The following is a 19022-nucleotide window of genomic DNA, read 5'->3' on the forward strand; positions in this document are numbered from 1 at the left end:
GACACTGAAGTAAAGGAAAAAAAACAGAGAGAAGATAAAAGAGATGAAAGGGAAAACAGGTGCAGAGGTAAAGCTAGTGGATGATCTGTGATGGAAGATAATCCTGATTACCTGTGACGTGAAGACACACAGGAAGGTGCTCTCACTCGCTCGTGCACTCATGTGCACACATTAGCACACTCACACTTACATACATTATCTGTTTTCTGGTGAAAAAGAATTCAGAGATACCTGACTTCATTAATAGCAGCAATACCACAATCTAAACGTACTCCATTACAACAACGTTTCGTACAGTCCATTTTGTATAATGATAATTAAATTGAATCGAATTCTGCCATAAATAAAGCACAGAATAGGCATCTGTTCTCTGCTCATACTGTGCAAATTTGACTAGTGTTTATCCTATCAACTATATACTTATATTGTTAATATTCAACCTGGTTGAGATGGGTGATTTGAATTACTTAAATTACTTTACTTTACTGTATTTACTGTAATCCATAAACATGCATCATAGTTTATAATTTTAATGAAAAAGCTTAATCTGCAAAATAACAGGAAACTCCAGCTGTAAATAAATGTAGCAAAGTAAAGACAGGAAAAATAATTCTCTATGATTTATATTAAGTAACACAAAATGTAAACACTCACAGCCACTCACAGTAACTTCCAAACTGTACCAGTGTACCTCCTTCTGAACTATCATCGTCTGTGTATTTGCTCACAGTGGTGAAAATGATAAAGATTTCGTTTTCAGCATTATAGAGGCAATAATGCCCTCTTGTGGCCAAAAGTAGAATCAACTCCTTGAACTTGATATTTGCACAGCAGGTTAAAGGTGTAAAGTTGCAAAAACTAGTAGCCAAAAATTGCAGCAAAAAAAAAAAGGCTTGTGTTGCTTTTAGTGTGAGTTTTATTGCGAAATCCTGAACGTACATGGGAGTGCACAGGCCTTACAGAACATGCCCTGCATGCATCAACATTGTCGTAACAATCTACTACTGTTGTTTAAAAAAAAACTGAACAGAAACAAAATGTACAAAACCACAATTTATAAGTAGAGTAAAAAGGAAAGAGAGACAATTTCAAAAACACTCCCTCATGCTATTTATAGTAAAAAGAAATATCCCCCAAGTGTTCACAGAAAAAGGGACAATGAAACGTGTAAGACAGAACACAGGCACAAGAAAAAGGCACAAATCTAAAGCAAATGATAAGCAATGAATAGTGGCTTTACATAGAGACAGCAAGACAGTGGGAGACTCAAAGGACATATAAAGAAAGGATCGTTCTCTGCAGCTGTTTATGTGTGAGAGGCAGCTTTAAAATGCTTGAGCTAACTTTCCAGAAGAGCGGAGAAGAAAATTAATACATCTGGGAGCGCAGCAGTGGGGTAATTACAGCTATGAAACAGGGAAGAGATAAAGACAGACAGAGAATGGATAAACAAAAAAGAAAGTAGAGAGAAAGATAGAGCAGGAAGGGAGGAGAGGGTCACAGAGGAAATCTCTCTAGCTCATGACAACCAGCGGAGCAAAAACAAGAACTGAAAAGGAGGAGTGGACTTAGTGTCCCTATCTAGGTCAGGAGGTGCAACGCCAGCGCTGTCCCTCCCCAAAATCCTTCCTCTCTCCTTCTTTGCTCCTCCTTTCCTCATGAAAACCGGACAGGAAATGCTGGCAGAGCCCTCCTTCTCCCCTCCTCAATGTGTGCCTCCCCGGTTTCTTTCTTTCCTCATCATTTCATCATTCTATCTCATTTCCCCCTCATATTATACCTCCTTCTTTTAGCATTTTTCCCAACTCCCCTCTCTCCACCCCTCGCCGTGGCTGACACTACTAAATCAGCAGCATGTGGGCTTAATGGAATCCAGACCCTGACCCATTCCTTTCTAGCCTGCAGGCTTCTCCCTTGTACACTTAATTAGCTTCAACTCTCTTTAGCTTTAGCATGAAAAAAGAAGAGGAGATGCAGAAAGACGAACATTGCTGCTATGGTTTTACACTTCACAGGTCGAGTTGAGGTGGGCAGAACTTGTAAAATACATTTCTAAACACTTTTCTTTACATTAAATGTGAATAAATGCCCCTCCGTCCTCATGTATTTCACCCCCAACCCTGGCACCAGTCATATGTCAATATGTCTCCTCTGGGATTGTGTTTTTAGTGGTCCAGTCTGAACAGTTATCCTGGCTGCGGTGGGAGGAGGGGAGGCTGGAGTCTGTGTGTCTGTGTGCAAAAACTCTACGTGCCTTTGTTTGGGTAAGTGGTCTCTATGCCTTAATGTGTGTGTGTGCGTGCGTGCATGTGTGTGTGTGTGTGTGTGGACATGGATGCATAAATGAGTGCAGTTAGAGTTTTTTAAGATCATGTGACATTGGTGTGTGTGTGAGGGAGAGGGCAGAAATAATGGGCTCGTGGGAGACGGGCAGTCACGGACACACACAGCTGTCTGACATTCCAGCGCTGGTCGAGGATGAGCTTCTTCTGCTAATATGTCTGTGTGTTTGTTCTGCTTTACATGAACACACACATTCACATCATCAGTGAAGCAACCTCAGCAAATCAGACAACAATAAACAGAATAAAAAGTGCAAATTATCTGTTCTAAATAGAGAAAAATGTTGATTGGTTGAGGCACTTTAGTTCTAAGGAAGACTTGTTCATGTTAATGCATGTATTTGCATATTTGATGTCATAGCTGTAAGCACTCATGTTTGTGTGTGTGTGCAGTGTGTGTGTGCATCTATATGTCATGTATGTGCATTATCGACTTTGTCTGCATTTATACTACAAATAAATCGTCTGTCTTCCCTCTGTGTGATTGGCAATGATAGAAACGAACATTCCTAATGTGTCATGAGTCTTCTACAGTACACATTGGGTGGCTGACATCTTTTTCTGATGATGTGATGGGATAAATCTGATTTTTGTTTTTTTAAAATTGAGATACTTTTTCACAAAATTGGAAGGCACAGGAGGAAAACTTCAAGGTCAGCAGAGGGAAACTGCACCTCCACAGCCATCAACTTTAGCACTTTTACGTTATTTCTCATGAGCAACAAAAGCTCTCACTGAATGGGGTCCAAAACGATGACTTGTCCTTGGCTGTCTTAGATGAGCACTGTGTCGAAGCTTCGGTCCACCACACCATAAGAAAAATCTGTGACGCCAACGACTGTATCAGACAAATGATGAACACCCATTCTATCTCTTCTAATTCTGTGGCTCAAACCCAGTCCTGCAAGGAACGTTTGCAGTGCACCAAGGCCCTTGGCGTCTCTTTGTTCTGCAGAGTCCTGAGGATGGCGTAGATTAGGATGAGGATGCACAGGATGAGCACCAGAGGGACAACCACCATGATCAGGGTCATGACCTTTGATTCATTGTCGGCGACAGTCACGAGCACGTTCACCTCTTTATCCTCGTCTTCCTCTGCACTGTCAGGCTTTAAGGGTTGGTCTTCCTCTGGGGCTGTGTCTTTGTCCCCGCTCCTGTCCGGCTCTTTGTGCTCATCTTTGCCCCGGTCTGAAGGGTTGACTGGTTTGTCTTTTGGTTCCTGTTCAGTGTCTGTGTCGGGCTTAGGGTCAGGGACTCCCACACAACCCATGAAATCCTTCAGGATGGAGCGAGGGTAGCCTTTGTCTGCCTCTGTCCTGTGGTTGTCAAACCTCCAGTAATTGCTGCCTTTGTAGAAATAGGTGTAAGCTGCATGAGAGGGAGGAAAGAAATGTTTGTCAGCCAGCTTGTATGAATTATTATGTCAATAAACTGTAGAATACATATAGTGTTGCTTTTTAATGTCCAGTCAGTCCCAACAGGGAAATATCAAGAAGACTCATAAAACTGACCTGTCATTTGATTTGAAAGACTGCCTTGTCTAGCGTTTGTCTTGTCGAGGTAATTCTAAGTTCACATTTTGTGCAAAAAAAAAAAAAAAAGAAAAAAAAAAAGCAGACTAAGGAATACTTCTTGAGGGACCAGTTTAGCCCCTTGCCAATATTCCATACCAAAGAGACTTTTTCAGGTCCAAAATTGACTCTGATAAGCATAAGACTAGACTATACATAATATGTGTTCATATAAAACTGCAAAAAAGCAATAAATCAATAAGACTTTGCAATGGAGAACTACATGCAGTCTTCTTAGGATAAATTTCTGGGTGCAAATGTTGCTCTGTAGTGGTAACCAGGCTTGCAGAGACATTAGAACAGTTTTGGGTGGAGATGAGATTGCACTGCCACAGAGTGCATTTAGAGCAGCTCTGCCACAAATCTAATTTCCAAAGGAAGGACGGGCCAACCCTCAAACCAGAGCTCTCATTTCTCTCTCTCTTTCATCCCCTCACCCTTCTCTCTGCTTCGCTTGCTCCAGCCTAACCAGCCTCAAATGTGATTTTTTTCCCTCTCTGTCTCTTACACTCCCCATTTCACCCCAATAATCTTTCATTTCTTCTCTCCCTCCACCTCTACTCACTCATGCTGTTCACCAGCTTTCAACACTGCATCTACAACTTTCGGTGTCTGTGGTGATTCTCATAAACAGAAGCAGTTCCCATTCTCCAAATAAAGCCTGCATTTGGTTTATTTAAAGTCATTATTTACCGCCGTCATCACTGAGGAAGGCTCCTTTGGGTGAATGAGGGATGTTGCCCCATCTGCTGTTTGGCTTGGGGAAGTCACGGTCTGTAGTGCGGGTCTCCTCATTGTATCGCCAGTACCTGCACACAGAAAACAGGATCTGCAAAGGTTAATCAGAATTCATGTAGTTCAGAAAATCCTTTTAAGATGCATGCATTCTTTTAAATGTGTTAAAACTTTGCTGTGCATGTCTTTGATATACTGCACCTGTCGCCAGAGAAGAAGTATGTGTATCCATTGGGTTCCCACCAGATTGCTGTGTCAATCTTGTGCGCAGGGACTCCTTGGCCATACTCATGTAAGGGCTGTGGGTATCCTGGCAGTACATCAGCTTCCCTGAATACCCAGTATCTGTCATCTGCAGAGACAAAGGGATACATACAGTATCTATACCTATTTCTCAAAAGAGATACTAACACCAACAGTACAACCCTCTCACATCTGGCTAAAAGAAGGAAAATATGAGGTAAAGTTAAGGATGGAGACAAGAGAGAAAAAGCTGTATATGGTATATGGAGAGAGTGCATTGACCAGAACATATGGCATATGCCAGGGGGTTATTCACTCCAGAAGAAAACAAGAAAGGACAGGCAAGGTAGAAATGGTAGGCATTAACACTTATTTTCCAAGATTTCCTTATGTTGGAGCCAATTTCTTCTCAAACACCAACCTCTGAGCACACTTTTCAGTCACTTTCCACCTCAACTGCCAGGGCACTGCTATACTGTGACACACAGCTATGTTTGTGCACTGGGGCTTTTACCAAACAGTGCAGACTTACGTTGAAATACTGTGTAAACATATTGATCTGCAGGTCTGACAGTAGTTCATAATCATCTGGAATTTATATCATCAACATTTCTGCAGGTTTGGATGCATATGCAGTACTAGCCAAAGGCAAGTTGAGTAGAATCAGCTTATGCAGCTCAGAAAGAGATGTCAACAAAAAGCAAGCACAATGACAACAACAGAAATCAATAACAGGATCCTTCTATGAATGGAAATCTGTGATCAAAACTCAAAAAATCCAGACAATGTAATACATATAAGTGTAATGCCTGACTGCAAAAGTGAAACCTCTGCAGCTGTTGACATCTGGAGAGGTGCGCTGCCGAGAAGGCTGATGCAATCCTCAACCTCCCTCATGGGGCCTTTTGGGGCTCAGCTGGAGTGGAGTCTTACTGGGTCAGCAACAGCTGCCACAATACACAGACCTCATTCAAGACACCCAGTGAACTCAGCAACACAACCACAGCAATCCACACAGAAACACTATAATGCATTTACATACACATGCAAAGACACAGAAAGTGAATACTCTCAACACCTCTGTCAGCAGCCACACTGTCAGAAAGATTTAACTGTGAATCATTTGACTAGAAGAGTTCCTGTTCACATAACTTTAAGTGTTTTAAATATTTCTATGAGCATAAGTGCATGTCTGCCAAATACAGAGTGTTATAGCTGTCTAGAATTATTACCAGATCCTCGTAAATCAAATTGTGTGGGGGAAAAACAGTGCTGAGTTTGCACTGTTTCCCCTCAGTCTGACCAGTTCAAATCAAAGCACAGATCAGCTTTGTGTTTCACTCCCCATTTTGTCTTTATAGATCACACTCTTAAAGAGCTCCTCACCGGCCTCAGCTTTGCTTGGGAGAAAGCAGTTTACCAACACAGCAGAAACTAACTACACTTTTGTTGTGCCCTTAAGCAAAGCGTTTAAACCCTACAAAAGCTCACCGTAGCATTCCAGGAATATTTTGATGACATCGAGTAATCTGATCAGCATGTGGCTGCTGTTTAAGCAAAGTGACAAGTTTTATTGGTCATAAACAGCCCTGACATACCTTTGAAGAAGACAAATTTGCCATCGTGGCGCTCGTAGGCTGCATCAATGTCACTAGGCAGGCCGATCCAGAAGACAGATATCGGCATGGGGTAGTTATCCAAGACCCGGTTCCTCCGCACACGCCAGAACCAGCGACCCTGCACAAGTAAGCAAATTAATAATGATTTTCTTTTATCAAAATGATTTAATGATTACTTCTCTTTGCATGACTTTAATGTTTTTGACTCTAAGCAGGGTTGTGTTAGTTCATATTTCCTTTGTCCTTTCCTATGTTGGTCAGTGGGTTGTAAAAACACCAGTGACCAGTGACATGCCACAGTTTACACATGTCCCATCCAAAGCAAGCCATTTAATCAAACACAGCGCCTGCACAAATAGGTTCAATAATTCTTAAATTCTCACCTTGAAAACAAACATCTCCCCCCTCAGCATCGTCACTGTGTCAAAGTCCCCATCACAGATATTGGGGGCCTGGTTGTCTGGCAATTTGGGAGGTCGAGGAGGAGCAGGGGGCCGGGGGGGAGGCTGTCGAGGGGGGGCATCTTTTCTAACGTGTGGAGTGACAGGTTCTGGTTCAGGCTGAGAGTCAGTGGGGGCGAATGTGGGGAGGACAGGAGGTGAGGTTGGGCTGGGACTTGGCTCTGGCAAGACTGGGAAATGCTGGCTGCCGTCTGTGGGGTGGGGTGATTCGGGTGGTGGGTTGGTGGGAGAAGTGGAGGTGAGTTCATCCTCATGAGGAGAAGAGGAGGTGGGGGATTCATCTTCAGGCTCTTTGGCAGGATCGGGAGGAGAAGTTGGTGGAGCCTCAGTGATGAGAGGAGGACCTGAGTATGAAAAGATTTCGAGCTTGGCATGAGAACAAGAACTTCCGCAGTTAAGATTCTTTTCTTCCTCTCATATCTTCACCTAAAATGCAAAAACTTCCATCCGAAATGAAACAAATTCCTTTAGCTTGTCTTTGTGGCAATAACTTCTTTCATACTCTCCACTTTTCCCCCCTTTACAATATCCTCTCTAATTCTCCCTCACACAAAGAAAATGTAATTTTCCATTTTATGCGGTGGCTATAAGCTCATTTGATTGACTGTGACTGTGCTGCTGCTTCTTGGAAAAATCATCCCTGCTGGTTGCTAAGAGGAGAAAACACACAGATACAGCCATTATGTAATATGTATGGACAGCTGTTGGGCTTAAAGACGTATTGGGTTACACTGAGCCAAAAATATTGTTCTGAATATAGGAAGGTTGATGCTGGCCAATGACTCAGCTATCAGTGTACAGTCTACAGACAGTGAAGGTAAACAAGTCTTTGTTTGGTTCTGAAGCTCTGTCTTTTAAACAGGATTGTAAGCAACACGAGTAAGTATATTCTGTTACTGAATTAAAAATTCAATCTGTGTCTTACTTTCCTTTTTTAGCTCACTAGCTGATGCCTATTACTTTGCTATTTTCATCACAGGGTAAAAGGGACTATTATTGAGTGGAAATGTGCTTATGAGGGTGGCATATTTTCAAAATAAAAGGTCCTGTACATTGGCTAGCAGTTCTGCTGATGCTAGAAAAATACATTCCTGGCTTAAAGCTGCATTAATTGATTTGCTTGCGCCACTTGGAGGAAGCAGAGCAAGCTGTAAACACAACACCAGCATATTATCACCTTATAAAGTCATGTTAGTCATGATATGTTAGCAAACAAATGCCTTTGCACACAACCAACAGACATTGAGCAACATCAGCATTCATCTGGAGTTGTGTTTCTGGCCACACAAGTCCAACATTCACTCTCTTTTTAATTTGGTCTCCACCAATCAGTATCAACTGGTTTGGTTCAAACTACTAATAAAGAGTTTTGGTTTTACTATATCTCACTTAGATTTAAGTATATATAATTTTAAAGGTCTGCTAAATGCTACTGGTAAGACTCTGTCACCTAAACAGTTAAGTGATAAGTCGAACAGATGTGTAGCTGATGAGGACAAACTGACATTTGAGACAGAAAACTGCCAGTCTTGCATAAATCCTCTACAAAGGAGCCCAAATGTTTATTTCTACCACTAAAGTTTATATCATGTTTGTCTCTATTTCTCCTCAGGTCCTTTATTTCATCCAATCAGAGCTTTCTTCTCTGGTTCAATACTTTAGCGTTGTTTAATAAAGGAAACAACTGTATAATTTCAGTCAAAACATTTACCTTACGGTATTTACAGCAAAAAACCTACAAGATTTTTCTACTTTGCCAAATCTGTAACTTGCACTGGTGCACACATCTATTGTAGGCATATCAACAGGCCAGAAGTGCGTGGGTGTGGAAAGATTTTGGGTCTGTTGTGCAACTAAAACCAGAGGCAACATTCCCAAACCAAATCAGAAGTTTTTTTTAAATCTCTTCCAAGATATCAGAGATGGGACCAAGGGAACACAGTGTGTAGGAAAGGATTGAATTTAAAAAAGAAAAGCGTTATTACACATGTGAGCTTTGTGAACACACGCATAGACACAAATATGTCATTTGTCAGTTAACAATGCCATCCATTCACATGGGGGAAGGCATGAGGACATCATAGTGGCATGCATGTCATGCTGGTTTGAGCAGAGTTCAACTGGTGTTGTGTGTGGTTAGTGACACAAAGCTTCTTGTCTTCTTTTGATGTCCAGAGTCCTGATGTGATACGAATGTGATATAACCTCAAAATACAGCTGACACTCTGCACTTCAACCTCCCACTGAAATGTGAGTATGAACCCAGCACATTAAACACGTGGAGTTCACTTTTTTGTTTGATTTGTCCAGTTTAGATTTTAATCATTATAGACAAAGGTGAGTGTATGTATATGATCAAGTCATGTTATGAACAGCAGATTTTTTTCACTACTCAGCTACAAACAGACAAGTTAGCTGTATGTCAGCATCATGTTCTTCAGTTAAGACAAAGCTTAGCTTAGCATGTTAGCCAAACAGCTTCGTTAGCATAGCTCAAACTTAGTAAAAGTCAAGGCCATTATCCATAAAGCTTGCAAAAACAATTCACAGACAACAATAGTTTTTTGTTAGTATAGGTACACAAAGTGAGCTTCACTCAATATATTTATATGGAGAGTCCTGTTTCAATGGAAAATGTAGTGAATATAAAACCTGTCTATGCAAATTCATCTCTTTACAGTCTCAGATAACGAGTGTCTTTTAAAGTGTCTTTCCAAAAGACACCATTCAGTCTCAAGTGCAGATTCTGCTGGTTGTGACTTTAAATAACTGTTGAAGACATGAAACAATGCAGTAATTCAACATGTGTAATGTACTTCTTACCGTATATGTACTGTATGCCTTTGATGTCATCCTCATGTAGGGTGAAGTTGTGTGTGTGAATCCATTGGTAGAAAGGAGCCATTATGGCACTGGGATTATCTGAATGCTCCAGACCCAAAGCATGACCAAGCTCATGGACTGCAACCAGGAAGAGGTCTACACCTGCAAGACAGACAGAGACACACATACGCACACACAGACATTTAACTTACATCATACGGCTATGTGAAGCAACGTGCAATGAAAGAATGTTCATATAAACAGTAACAATTAATATTAATAATACATGTTCATTTGAATAGCTGTGAACTGTACAAAGACACTGTAAATAGAGCTGTGCTGTGCTTGTCATGGCTTTCAGGTTGCAGCTCAGTTGACCAGGAGAGACTAGGCCACAGATAAGCAGCCAATGGCTGGACACACTGTCCCTTCACCACAAAGTTCACTTCCCACAAGATTAAGAAAACCCACAAACCTTCAGGGTTTTGGTTGTCCAGGGTCCAAGGTTCATCAGCATCAAAGTGTGTGTCCCCACCTATTCCTGGTCCCGGGTAGTAGGCGTGTGCCAGCGACCCACCCTCTCCATCAAACAACGACATATCACCATGGAAACCAGAGGCAAATAACAACAGGATGTCAGCAAGCTCCGCCTGGCTGCTGTTGATGTTGATGTTGTTTTCAGCAGGTATCTCCTCAAAGGTGAGCGGCGTGACTCGTCTCCACGCGTCAAAGGCCTTGCGGATTGCGTCAGACGTCCTCTCCACACCCAGCGAGGTGGGAATGTGCTGGTTCATTATACTGGAGCCGAGAGTGAAAGCATACCAGAGTTGGTAAGTGAAACATTCTGCTTTACTGCTGAATTGTTTTCACATTTCAGTGTATAAACCTGTAAGTGATGCGGTCTTTGTCCCACTGCTGTCCAGTAAGAGCGTAGCGTTTTTTCCTTGCGCTGTCATCCATCTCCGACGCTTTCCTATCTGGGAGGCCACAGCGTGGACGACGCATGGCCCTACACACGTGCAAACACACACACACACACATACAGACATTACATTATTAACTGTTATTGGCTGCAGAATTTCCTCAGATCTCCATAACCAGCCTGTACATGCTGTATAATGTCCTTTTTCCATGGCTGTCAACTCAAGAATTCTGAGTCAGGACTCAAACCATGGAGGATGACATTCTGGAAAATCCACACGCATAACAGCACTTTCATTTCCGGTCAGAAGGCGTATTTCTCAAATTATTCTCAAAACTATTTCCTCAAGACCTTGTAATGTTGTCATAAACCTAACATACAGTATGCTGTGCAAAAAAAAGGTCTAACACAATGAATCAAGGTCACAGCTGAATGTGAGGATATGACACAATAGCCTGACTAGCCTCATTAGTTAAGCTGTGATAGAAGCAAAATGAAGTTGTATTTCAAACCACCATATAAAGTTATTATATGCTGGCAGCCGCTGGTAATATTATTCTGTTATGGGACAAACCAAGTCCTCTGAAACAAATTGCTTCAGGATGTTTGGTTCTTGAGGTTTGTTCCCCAGAATTCTCCAATGACAAACTGAAAATTGTAGACCTCCAACACTCCTTCTATACCATAGAATGAATAAAAAATAAGAAACTTCATTTTAAAAAATCCATATATACAAAACGTCTTTGGGACAAACATTCTACAAAACAACACAGAGCTTACGCAACAGTCGCAGGGTCCATCTCTCCAGTCACCTCTAGGCCATAGAAGCGCTGCATGTCACTGATGGCTTTGGACAGAATCTGAGCCGACTGCATGGTGGACATCTGTCTGCTCGCCTGAGACAGGTAGCCGAACTTACGCAGCCATGTCTGTTGAGGAGAAAGTGACAAGTCAGTTTAGCGTAGTATAGCTGGGGAGAAGTTGCTGAGTACACGTTTTTGTGTACATCATGTCAATATGTGTTCACCAGCTACAGATGGGAGGGAGGCACTGTTATGCTAATCCAAGAACAAGCTACTGTCTAATCAGTGGAGAGGGCATCTGAGGAGTTAAAAGAAAAGAGAAAGTAGAGATAGAAACCAGATGGTCTCCATTAACATTACGACATTCCTGTGCTCTCATTCCTGCGCCTTCTCCTCACTGACAGCCAAGATGAGGAGAGGAGAGGAGGAACGGGACACAAGAATGCTATAGGGACAATAATTGAACTGTATGTCACTGCTGTATGATGCATGATGAACACACAACTCTATGTGTCTGCACTTCAGATGATGGTAAAAGACCATCTGGCTGACAGCCTTGTGACACATGCCGAATTTTCCCCTCTTAGTTTCATGTTTGCTGACAGTGAAGTGAGTGTGTAGAGCCACGTAGCCAGGCAAACAGGACAATGGGTCCTGGTGGGGGTGGAGGGGCTCTGACAAGTCTGAAGTTCTGCCCTTTAAAAAGAAACAGATCCACAGGGATCTCTCACACAGATGGATCATGGGACCTTCATGTACGTACAGTATGAACACAAGCCAGAGGCAAAACACATGCAAAATTATCCTGCATGCACACACTCTGCATAGCATGACAAGTCTCAACAAATATAATGCTAAAGTGCGCTTACTAACATCAGTGTCTGCAGAACATGGAAGAAGAAAAGCAAAACCTCTTATAAAGTAGGACTGGATGATAATCTGACATTATTACATGTGTCACAATACGAAACATATACAGAAATGGCTTACATGTACAACATGAACTTTTTAAGGACAGTTTGTTTGGAACAATGGTGACCTCCTATTAAGTATTTATATTGCAGAGTATAGACACATAACACACTATGTGGGAGCTGTAAGTAGAGACAGGGACATTTACGTGTTTATGAATGTGTTTGTATCATCATATAACTTTCATCCACCTGTTACTGGTGTATTAACAGTTAATCAAAGATAGTATTTTATCAAAAAAATACAACATCCACATAGGCAAGTCATCACAGGGTATAAGAAAGCATTAGTTATCTGTTTATACAAATGTACAAATATTCACAGGCTTTCAGCTCACGGTGTTCATCTGAAATTGTTCAGTTATCATGACAGTGAGGAACAAGTATTTATACTAACATCAAGTAGAAAGACATATTTTATACAGATCACTTATATCAGTTTTGATCTCTCATCATCTGTTTACACTCCAGTTATGGGTGCTTCATAGAGGAAGATACAAATGTCAAACAACTGAATAAAGACTAAAAATGTCCTTATATCAGCTTAATACTATGCTACAATATTTCATAAACTCTTTCAAATCCTGTTTAGACATTCTGCTCATAAATGTCTTAGCGAAGTGTGTGTTGGAGTGTGTAAAGTTTGAATTGCATAACAGATAAACAGACAGATAGGCATGCACTCTGCCCATGTGTGCACCACATGCAGTGTTGTTGTTATTTGGAATAAGGTCAAAAGGTCACATGACATCCCTGCAGTGCTACAGCCCATCTGAGGCTTTGATCTCTTACAAACACACACGAAGATTTGTGCCTTTAACCTGCTTATGACGAGCTATAACTCTATGATAAATTACATGCAGGAAATCTTCAGTCAGTCTTACAATAAAATTATGACAACTGCTAATTCACTGACTATTTACAAATACCAGAACTGAATACAGGGAATACAGGGAGCATCTACACGGGGAACCCGTTCAGTAGTTTGACCCACAGACATGACTGCACCTCAGCACTGAAGCTTTCCTCCTCTGGGACATCTTGCGCCGTGCTGCACAGGACCAGGGACAATATGGACGATAATGTGATGATGATCTGAGTCCAGGGTTGTTTGGATGCCATCTTCTTCATGATGTACTCGCTTGTGGTTATCAGCTCGGAGCTGTGAAGGGATGAAGATGGACGCCAAATAAGTTCGTACGGCAGGCAGGAATACAGGACAAAGTGATGTGGGATTTATTCTCTTCTCCTCCTCTTACATTTAATCACAGGTCTCCACAATGAGTGAGCTATCGGCTCATTTTTGGAGTCGGCGTATCAGAAACCTCGAAAAACAACAACAGAGTAAAGGTGCATTTAGAAAGTCTCGAAAAAACAAGAATCAAGAAGATACTAATCCATTCCCGGTGTCAGACAGTCCGATTTGACCGGGCAAAGCAGCCTCATGGCTCATCCAGGCGTTCATACAGCGGTTTCTTTCATGCACACAACTAACTCTGAAGCCAGCGGGCAAATGAACTAGACCTTCCCCATTTCCGACGTCCACAATGGCTGATCGGCAGACGTGCAACAAGTCTTCCACTTTCTGCACACACAAATATCCGGGCCCAGCAACTGGCACACGAAAAGTGCCAGTTAGGTTAACGAAGTTTCTGAGCTTGCCGTAAAATAAGTGCACGCGATAATAAAAACTTCAAAACTCAAGTGCAAGGATATCAAATTTCACCTGCACTGTTATTCGGACCTCCTTTGCTTTTAACTCGGAACACAAACGCGTTGTGCAAATTTCTGTGAAGCTAACCGCCAACAAACAATACAGTTTATCTGATAAAAGATTTCTACTGATTTTACATGATCAGAGCCGTCCTCCCGACACTCCAACTCCATACCACAGGGCCTGAGGAAGCCGCCAGTGCGCCATCTGCTGGCTATGCTGTAGAACTACAGCTAACTGCTGATCCACATGACCGCAGCAAAACTTGTTTTATTGTGTGGAGACATTTCATTTGATTTAGTGTCTGCACTGCGGTAAAATTATGGTCGTGTTTTTACTTGGAGACTTACATGGTTGGCCTTGTGTATCCCTCAAAATAAAATGTTTAATGCAACTTGTTTAAAATACAACAAAACTTTCACACTGACTTGCCATAGCAGGTACAACACTGGTGTGTATTAAAGAACATAAATAATGGTGTGACAATGAGAATGCGCAATACCAAGATACGCAAAGTACAAATGGACTGCAGTCATAACATACACTATATAGACAAAAGTATTGGCATGGGGCAGTTTTCAGGGCTGGGGCTCAGCCCCTCACTTCCAGTGAAGGGAAATCTTAATGCTTCAGCATACCAACACATTTTGGACAATGCTATGCTTCCAACTTTGTGGCAACAGTTTGGGGAAGGCCCTTTGCTATTCCCGTATGACTGTGCCCCAGTGCACAAAGCAAAGTCCATAAAGACATGGCTGGATGAGTTTAGTGTGGAAGAACTTGACTGGCCCACACAGAGCCCTGACCTCAACCCCATCCAACACCTTTGGGATGAACTGGAAAAGAGATTGTGATTCAGGCCTTTTGGTCCAACATCAGTGTCTGACCTCACAAATGCTCTGCTTCATGAATGGGTAAAAATTCCCACAGAAGCACTCCAAATCCAAAATCTTGAGGAAAGGCTTCCCAGAACTGTTTTAGCTGCAAACAAAGTTGTCAAATATAAGTTGGGAATGCTGTTACTTTTAATATTGTTTGTGAGACTTTCTTTTAGCAAATTAAGTGGAAAAAATATCTTTGAGACCTCCACAGGGTTTATATGCAGCTTTTACCTAAACCATGGATCTGTCAACATCCTTTCTCTTTCCCAGAAGAAACGGTTCTGAACCAACGTGAAATTTACCAAGCAAGTTTAAGGACCTGAGTTTAAAGAAATATGAAGTGTTATGTTTGTAGTTTTGGAATCAGATGTCATGAAAAGAATAAAAATATACGGATACTTTCTGAAGCTTTATTCAAGCTGCCAACAGCAGCATTATTATTGTCAATCCTCCTCCATTTGTTTGAGCCTCCTGCTGCCTGCCTTGGCCACAGTGATGAGGATGATGAGGAAGAAGCCCACAGTCCAGACGGCCGCTACAGGAATCACCACTGCCGTCAGTATGCCTGAAACAGACGCCATAGAGATATTTGTGGTATCCACCTACAGTGGGAAAAATATCACCTCCAGTGATGCCTATAGAGAAATCAAAGGCTACTAGAATGTCCAACACAGCAATAACTCTCTGTTCACAAAGGAGAGGGAGTTTGGCTGCGTCTCACAGAGAAACAGAAGCTCACCGGAATGAACTCTGTCTGGCATTTCGATCCTGATGGGTCCATACGACAGGAGGCCCAGGGGGGGTTCTGCTCTCACTGCTTCTCTCTTGCTGATTGAGTTACAGTTCTGTAGGCAGAAAATCTAAATTAGAGGAACGAGAGACTGCACAACAAAGCCATATAAGCAAAGACAATAAATCCTATAAATGATCCTTTCATGGGTAAGTAGGCCTTTATGCTCACTTTCACTGTGTTTTCTGTGACACTTGACCAAAGTTGACCTTGTTATATAAACAAATTAGGGCTAATGTCATATGTGTCTCTTAAGAATACAAAGTATGGCAGTAAGAAGAGCTCACAGGCGTGCAGGACTCGTAGTCGTATGGCTCACACAGCTGTATGGTGCAGTGCAGGTAGAGCTCGTGAGGCTCTGCTGTGAAGCGGAACATGTCGAAGCTGTAGCGGACGGTGGAACTTTCTCCGTTACGGCCAGACTGCTCTGTGCTCACGTTATGGAAGGAAACGGTTTGGTCGTTCACGCACCTGGAGAGATGGGAAGCGAGGAGTAGGAATGAGAAGTGTGGAGCTGGTAGTAAAAAGCCCAACCCTAAGATGAACCGGTCGATACTCAGAGCTGCTCTGACCCATTCTGAAGCAGAGTGTGAAATGCTCCCTCCGTCATGTTCGACTGGGGAGTCTGCGTGGCCCAGCACTCATTAATGCGGAGCAGGAAGAAGTCCGCGGGCTCTGTGACCGTCACTTCCACATACACCTGGACACATTTAAAAAAATTTAAAGTCAAAGCAGCCTAACATGTTACACACAATTTGTTTCATAAATGCTCAATGATTGTCACCTTGTCCCTGAGTTCGATGGTGGGGGCACTGGTGTAGGCCTTGGTGTAGGAGTGGTCTGTGTACAACAACATCTGTATCGTTGCATCAAGTTCATCCACACGCATCACTGTTTCACTGTCCGTAAACACAGCAGAGGCAAGAAAACACAAGGTCTGCTTGATGATTATGAACACATACGCTAAGCTACATACGCTATGCATTCAGCAATTACAGTATGTACTAAATACGGTTTCAGATTTTGGTGAACTTATGTAGGAACCCATGGCTTTGCACTGTGCCAGTATAAATGGCACACTGTAATATCATTTAATATCATCAGTCTTTCCTTACCTGGAAAAGGGGACTACTGGGAAAGGCAGGCTGATTCTCCTGATGTATGGAAAGACGCATTTGTAGTCCAGTTTAATGACTGGATTTCTGATTATGTTTCCAGTCACCTGAGGGTCTGACAGTAGACTCATAGAATAGGAGATGTGAGTAAAATTTTTCTGTATAAAAAAGCAAAGCAAGGGGGAAAAAAAACCCACACTGAATAATGGTGACAAGTTTGCGCTTGGCATCTAAAGTAGTTAATAGTCCAGTTGTACCTCCAGCGGCTTGCCTCCGCAGGTTAGATATTCGTCTTTAGATATAATGGAATAGTAGTATGGCACACCACTGAGGACTACTCTCTGACCACCACAAGATTTGTTGGGCAAGTGCAGGGACTCCAGAGGCACACTGTGGTACTTGAAGAAGTCTTCCATCACTCTGATGGCTATGTAGTTTGTGGTGCACATAACTTTGATGTGAGCATCTGTAAATAAAAAATTAACATACCGTATGTAACATGTACAAACAAACAACAACAAAAAAGCTTGTTGTTATCCTACTTCTTTTGACAATTTTGAAACATGTTGAGCATCAAGTAGGACGAACAGCTATACTGAAGACATAGTTCACTAATTTGATAAATGTTTAGGTTTCATGTAAACAAAACAAATTCTCATCATCTGCAAGCAGCTGAACTACACGGAAATATCTTAAATCCAATGATGAGGCTCAGTTTACTCATCACGTGGAGGACAGTGGCACAGCCCAGCCTGTGAAAACAGTTGTTCAATGGCTTCTGATGCTGTCATCAAGGTTATTTATCATCTTATTTCAGGCTGTGGACTAAGCTGTACAGTAGAACAGCAGGCTTGCAAAGTGTGAGCAAGGAGTTTGAAAGAACTGAGCGCTGAGGGTCAAATGAAATGACGCCATTGGTTGAATTATGGGAAATGAAGGATTCGGTGCTTCGGGGGCCCATAAACTCATTCAAGTGGGCCCATCTGCATCAGTTTAAAGCTCTGCGTCACTAGTGCCCATTTAGGGAAGCTGTTTTGGGTTTTTTCCCCCCGAAAGACTTCGTGAAATATTTAGTTTTTCACCGTGACTGGTCACTCACAATCTTTTTTTGTGTGACAATTTAATGATTAAAACAGGCCCAGTGAATTATAGGAACACAATGTAACACATCAAATGAAAGATGAAGAAGAAAAGTACCTACTTTTGTCACACTGGTCACCATAATATCCAGTGGCACACTTGCAGCTTCTTTGGTCTTTGGACAGAAGACATCTTGTGCTGTTGGTGCAATGCTCCACATCGCACCTTCCTGCACAGTAAGACACTTAATACTCTGACAAGCTACAACACATCTAATATCTTGATACAGGTGGGCTTGTTTACCTTCGACTCGGTGGCGCGCGAAGCCCAGGAGAAGCACGAGGACGCTCACCTGGTTTGAAGAATGAACATTTCTACACTTTAACTGCGCAGTTTATTGCGTTGTTTCTTAACCGTCTAGTTGAGCTACGTTGTCGGTTTAACCCGTTCATGCTACAACAGCTTGCCCTCTGCGAGCTACATCAACATTTTAGCTTAGCTTTCATTAATGAAGGATAAATAATGCTCTTAAATTTTTTTATCTACACCCACCTTTACGCCGATTATTATCATTGCTGTACTGCGTGAAAAATAAACGTGAAAATATATAAATGTTACTTTTGTTTTTAAACGCGATATTTTCAGTCAAACCGGATGTTCTCTTGTGTTGTCGCTCTCAGCACCTGCTGCTCTGCAATTATGAACACCTGTCGGCATGGACGTTTGCATGCTCCTTAAACACGATGTAATTTCTCTAACAGGAGACTTAATGTTGCCATTTATATGTTTCATTTCTAATTGAATTACATTAGATTACATTACATTCGATTCACTGGTGAATTGAAACTTAGTGGAAATTGAGAATTAGTGGTGCTCTCCAACCTAGTGCTGGCCATACACGCTGACATCCTAATATAACCTTTCGTGAACAAAATGTGAGAGATGGCCATGG

At 42.0% G+C, this 19022-nt stretch overlaps 2 protein-coding genes across 4 annotated transcripts; both read right to left on the reverse strand.

Moving 5' to 3' along the window:
* Window positions 1–898: 898 nt before the first annotated feature.
* On the reverse strand, window positions 899–14878 carry LOC124062176 (matrix metalloproteinase-14-like). 3 transcript variants are annotated; one of them, XM_046394754.1, is made up of 13 exons: window positions 14217–14878; window positions 13986–14104; window positions 13750–13815; window positions 13499–13652; window positions 11497–11645; window positions 10681–10803; window positions 10270–10592; window positions 9795–9956; window positions 6894–7315; window positions 6490–6628; window positions 4850–5000; window positions 4607–4722; window positions 899–3710 (listed from the first exon to the last, which is right to left on the reverse strand). In XM_046394754.1, the coding sequence occupies exons 4-13, from the start codon at window positions 13619–13621 to the stop codon at window positions 3232–3234; spliced, it is 2187 nt and encodes a 728-aa protein (XP_046250710.1). In that variant the 5' UTR covers window positions 13622–13652; window positions 13750–13815; window positions 13986–14104; window positions 14217–14878; the 3' UTR covers window positions 899–3231. The 3 variants fall into 3 exon arrangements, with proteins under 3 accessions (XP_046250710.1, XP_046250708.1, XP_046250709.1); XM_046394752.1 differs by lacking the exon at window positions 13986–14104 and having other exon boundaries at window positions 14342–14878; XM_046394753.1 differs by lacking the exon at window positions 13986–14104.
* A 603-nt stretch (window positions 14879–15481) lies between these two features.
* Window positions 15482–18763, reverse strand: zpd (zona pellucida glycoprotein d). The gene is given in 11 exon segments (XM_046394301.1): window positions 15482–15567; window positions 15570–15650; window positions 15825–15930; window positions 16163–16346; window positions 16448–16575; window positions 16660–16774; window positions 16991–17148; window positions 17248–17456; window positions 18192–18299; window positions 18374–18422; window positions 18623–18763. Coding segments are annotated over 11 exon segments (1227 nt in total). The 5' UTR covers window positions 18644–18763; the 3' UTR covers window positions 15482–15499.
* Window positions 18764–19022: the final 259 nt, after the last annotated feature.

This window comes from Scatophagus argus, chromosome 7 (genome assembly GCF_020382885.2).
Source record: "Scatophagus argus isolate fScaArg1 chromosome 7, fScaArg1.pri, whole genome shotgun sequence".
Taxonomy (NCBI): Eukaryota; Metazoa; Chordata; class Actinopteri; family Scatophagidae; genus Scatophagus; species Scatophagus argus.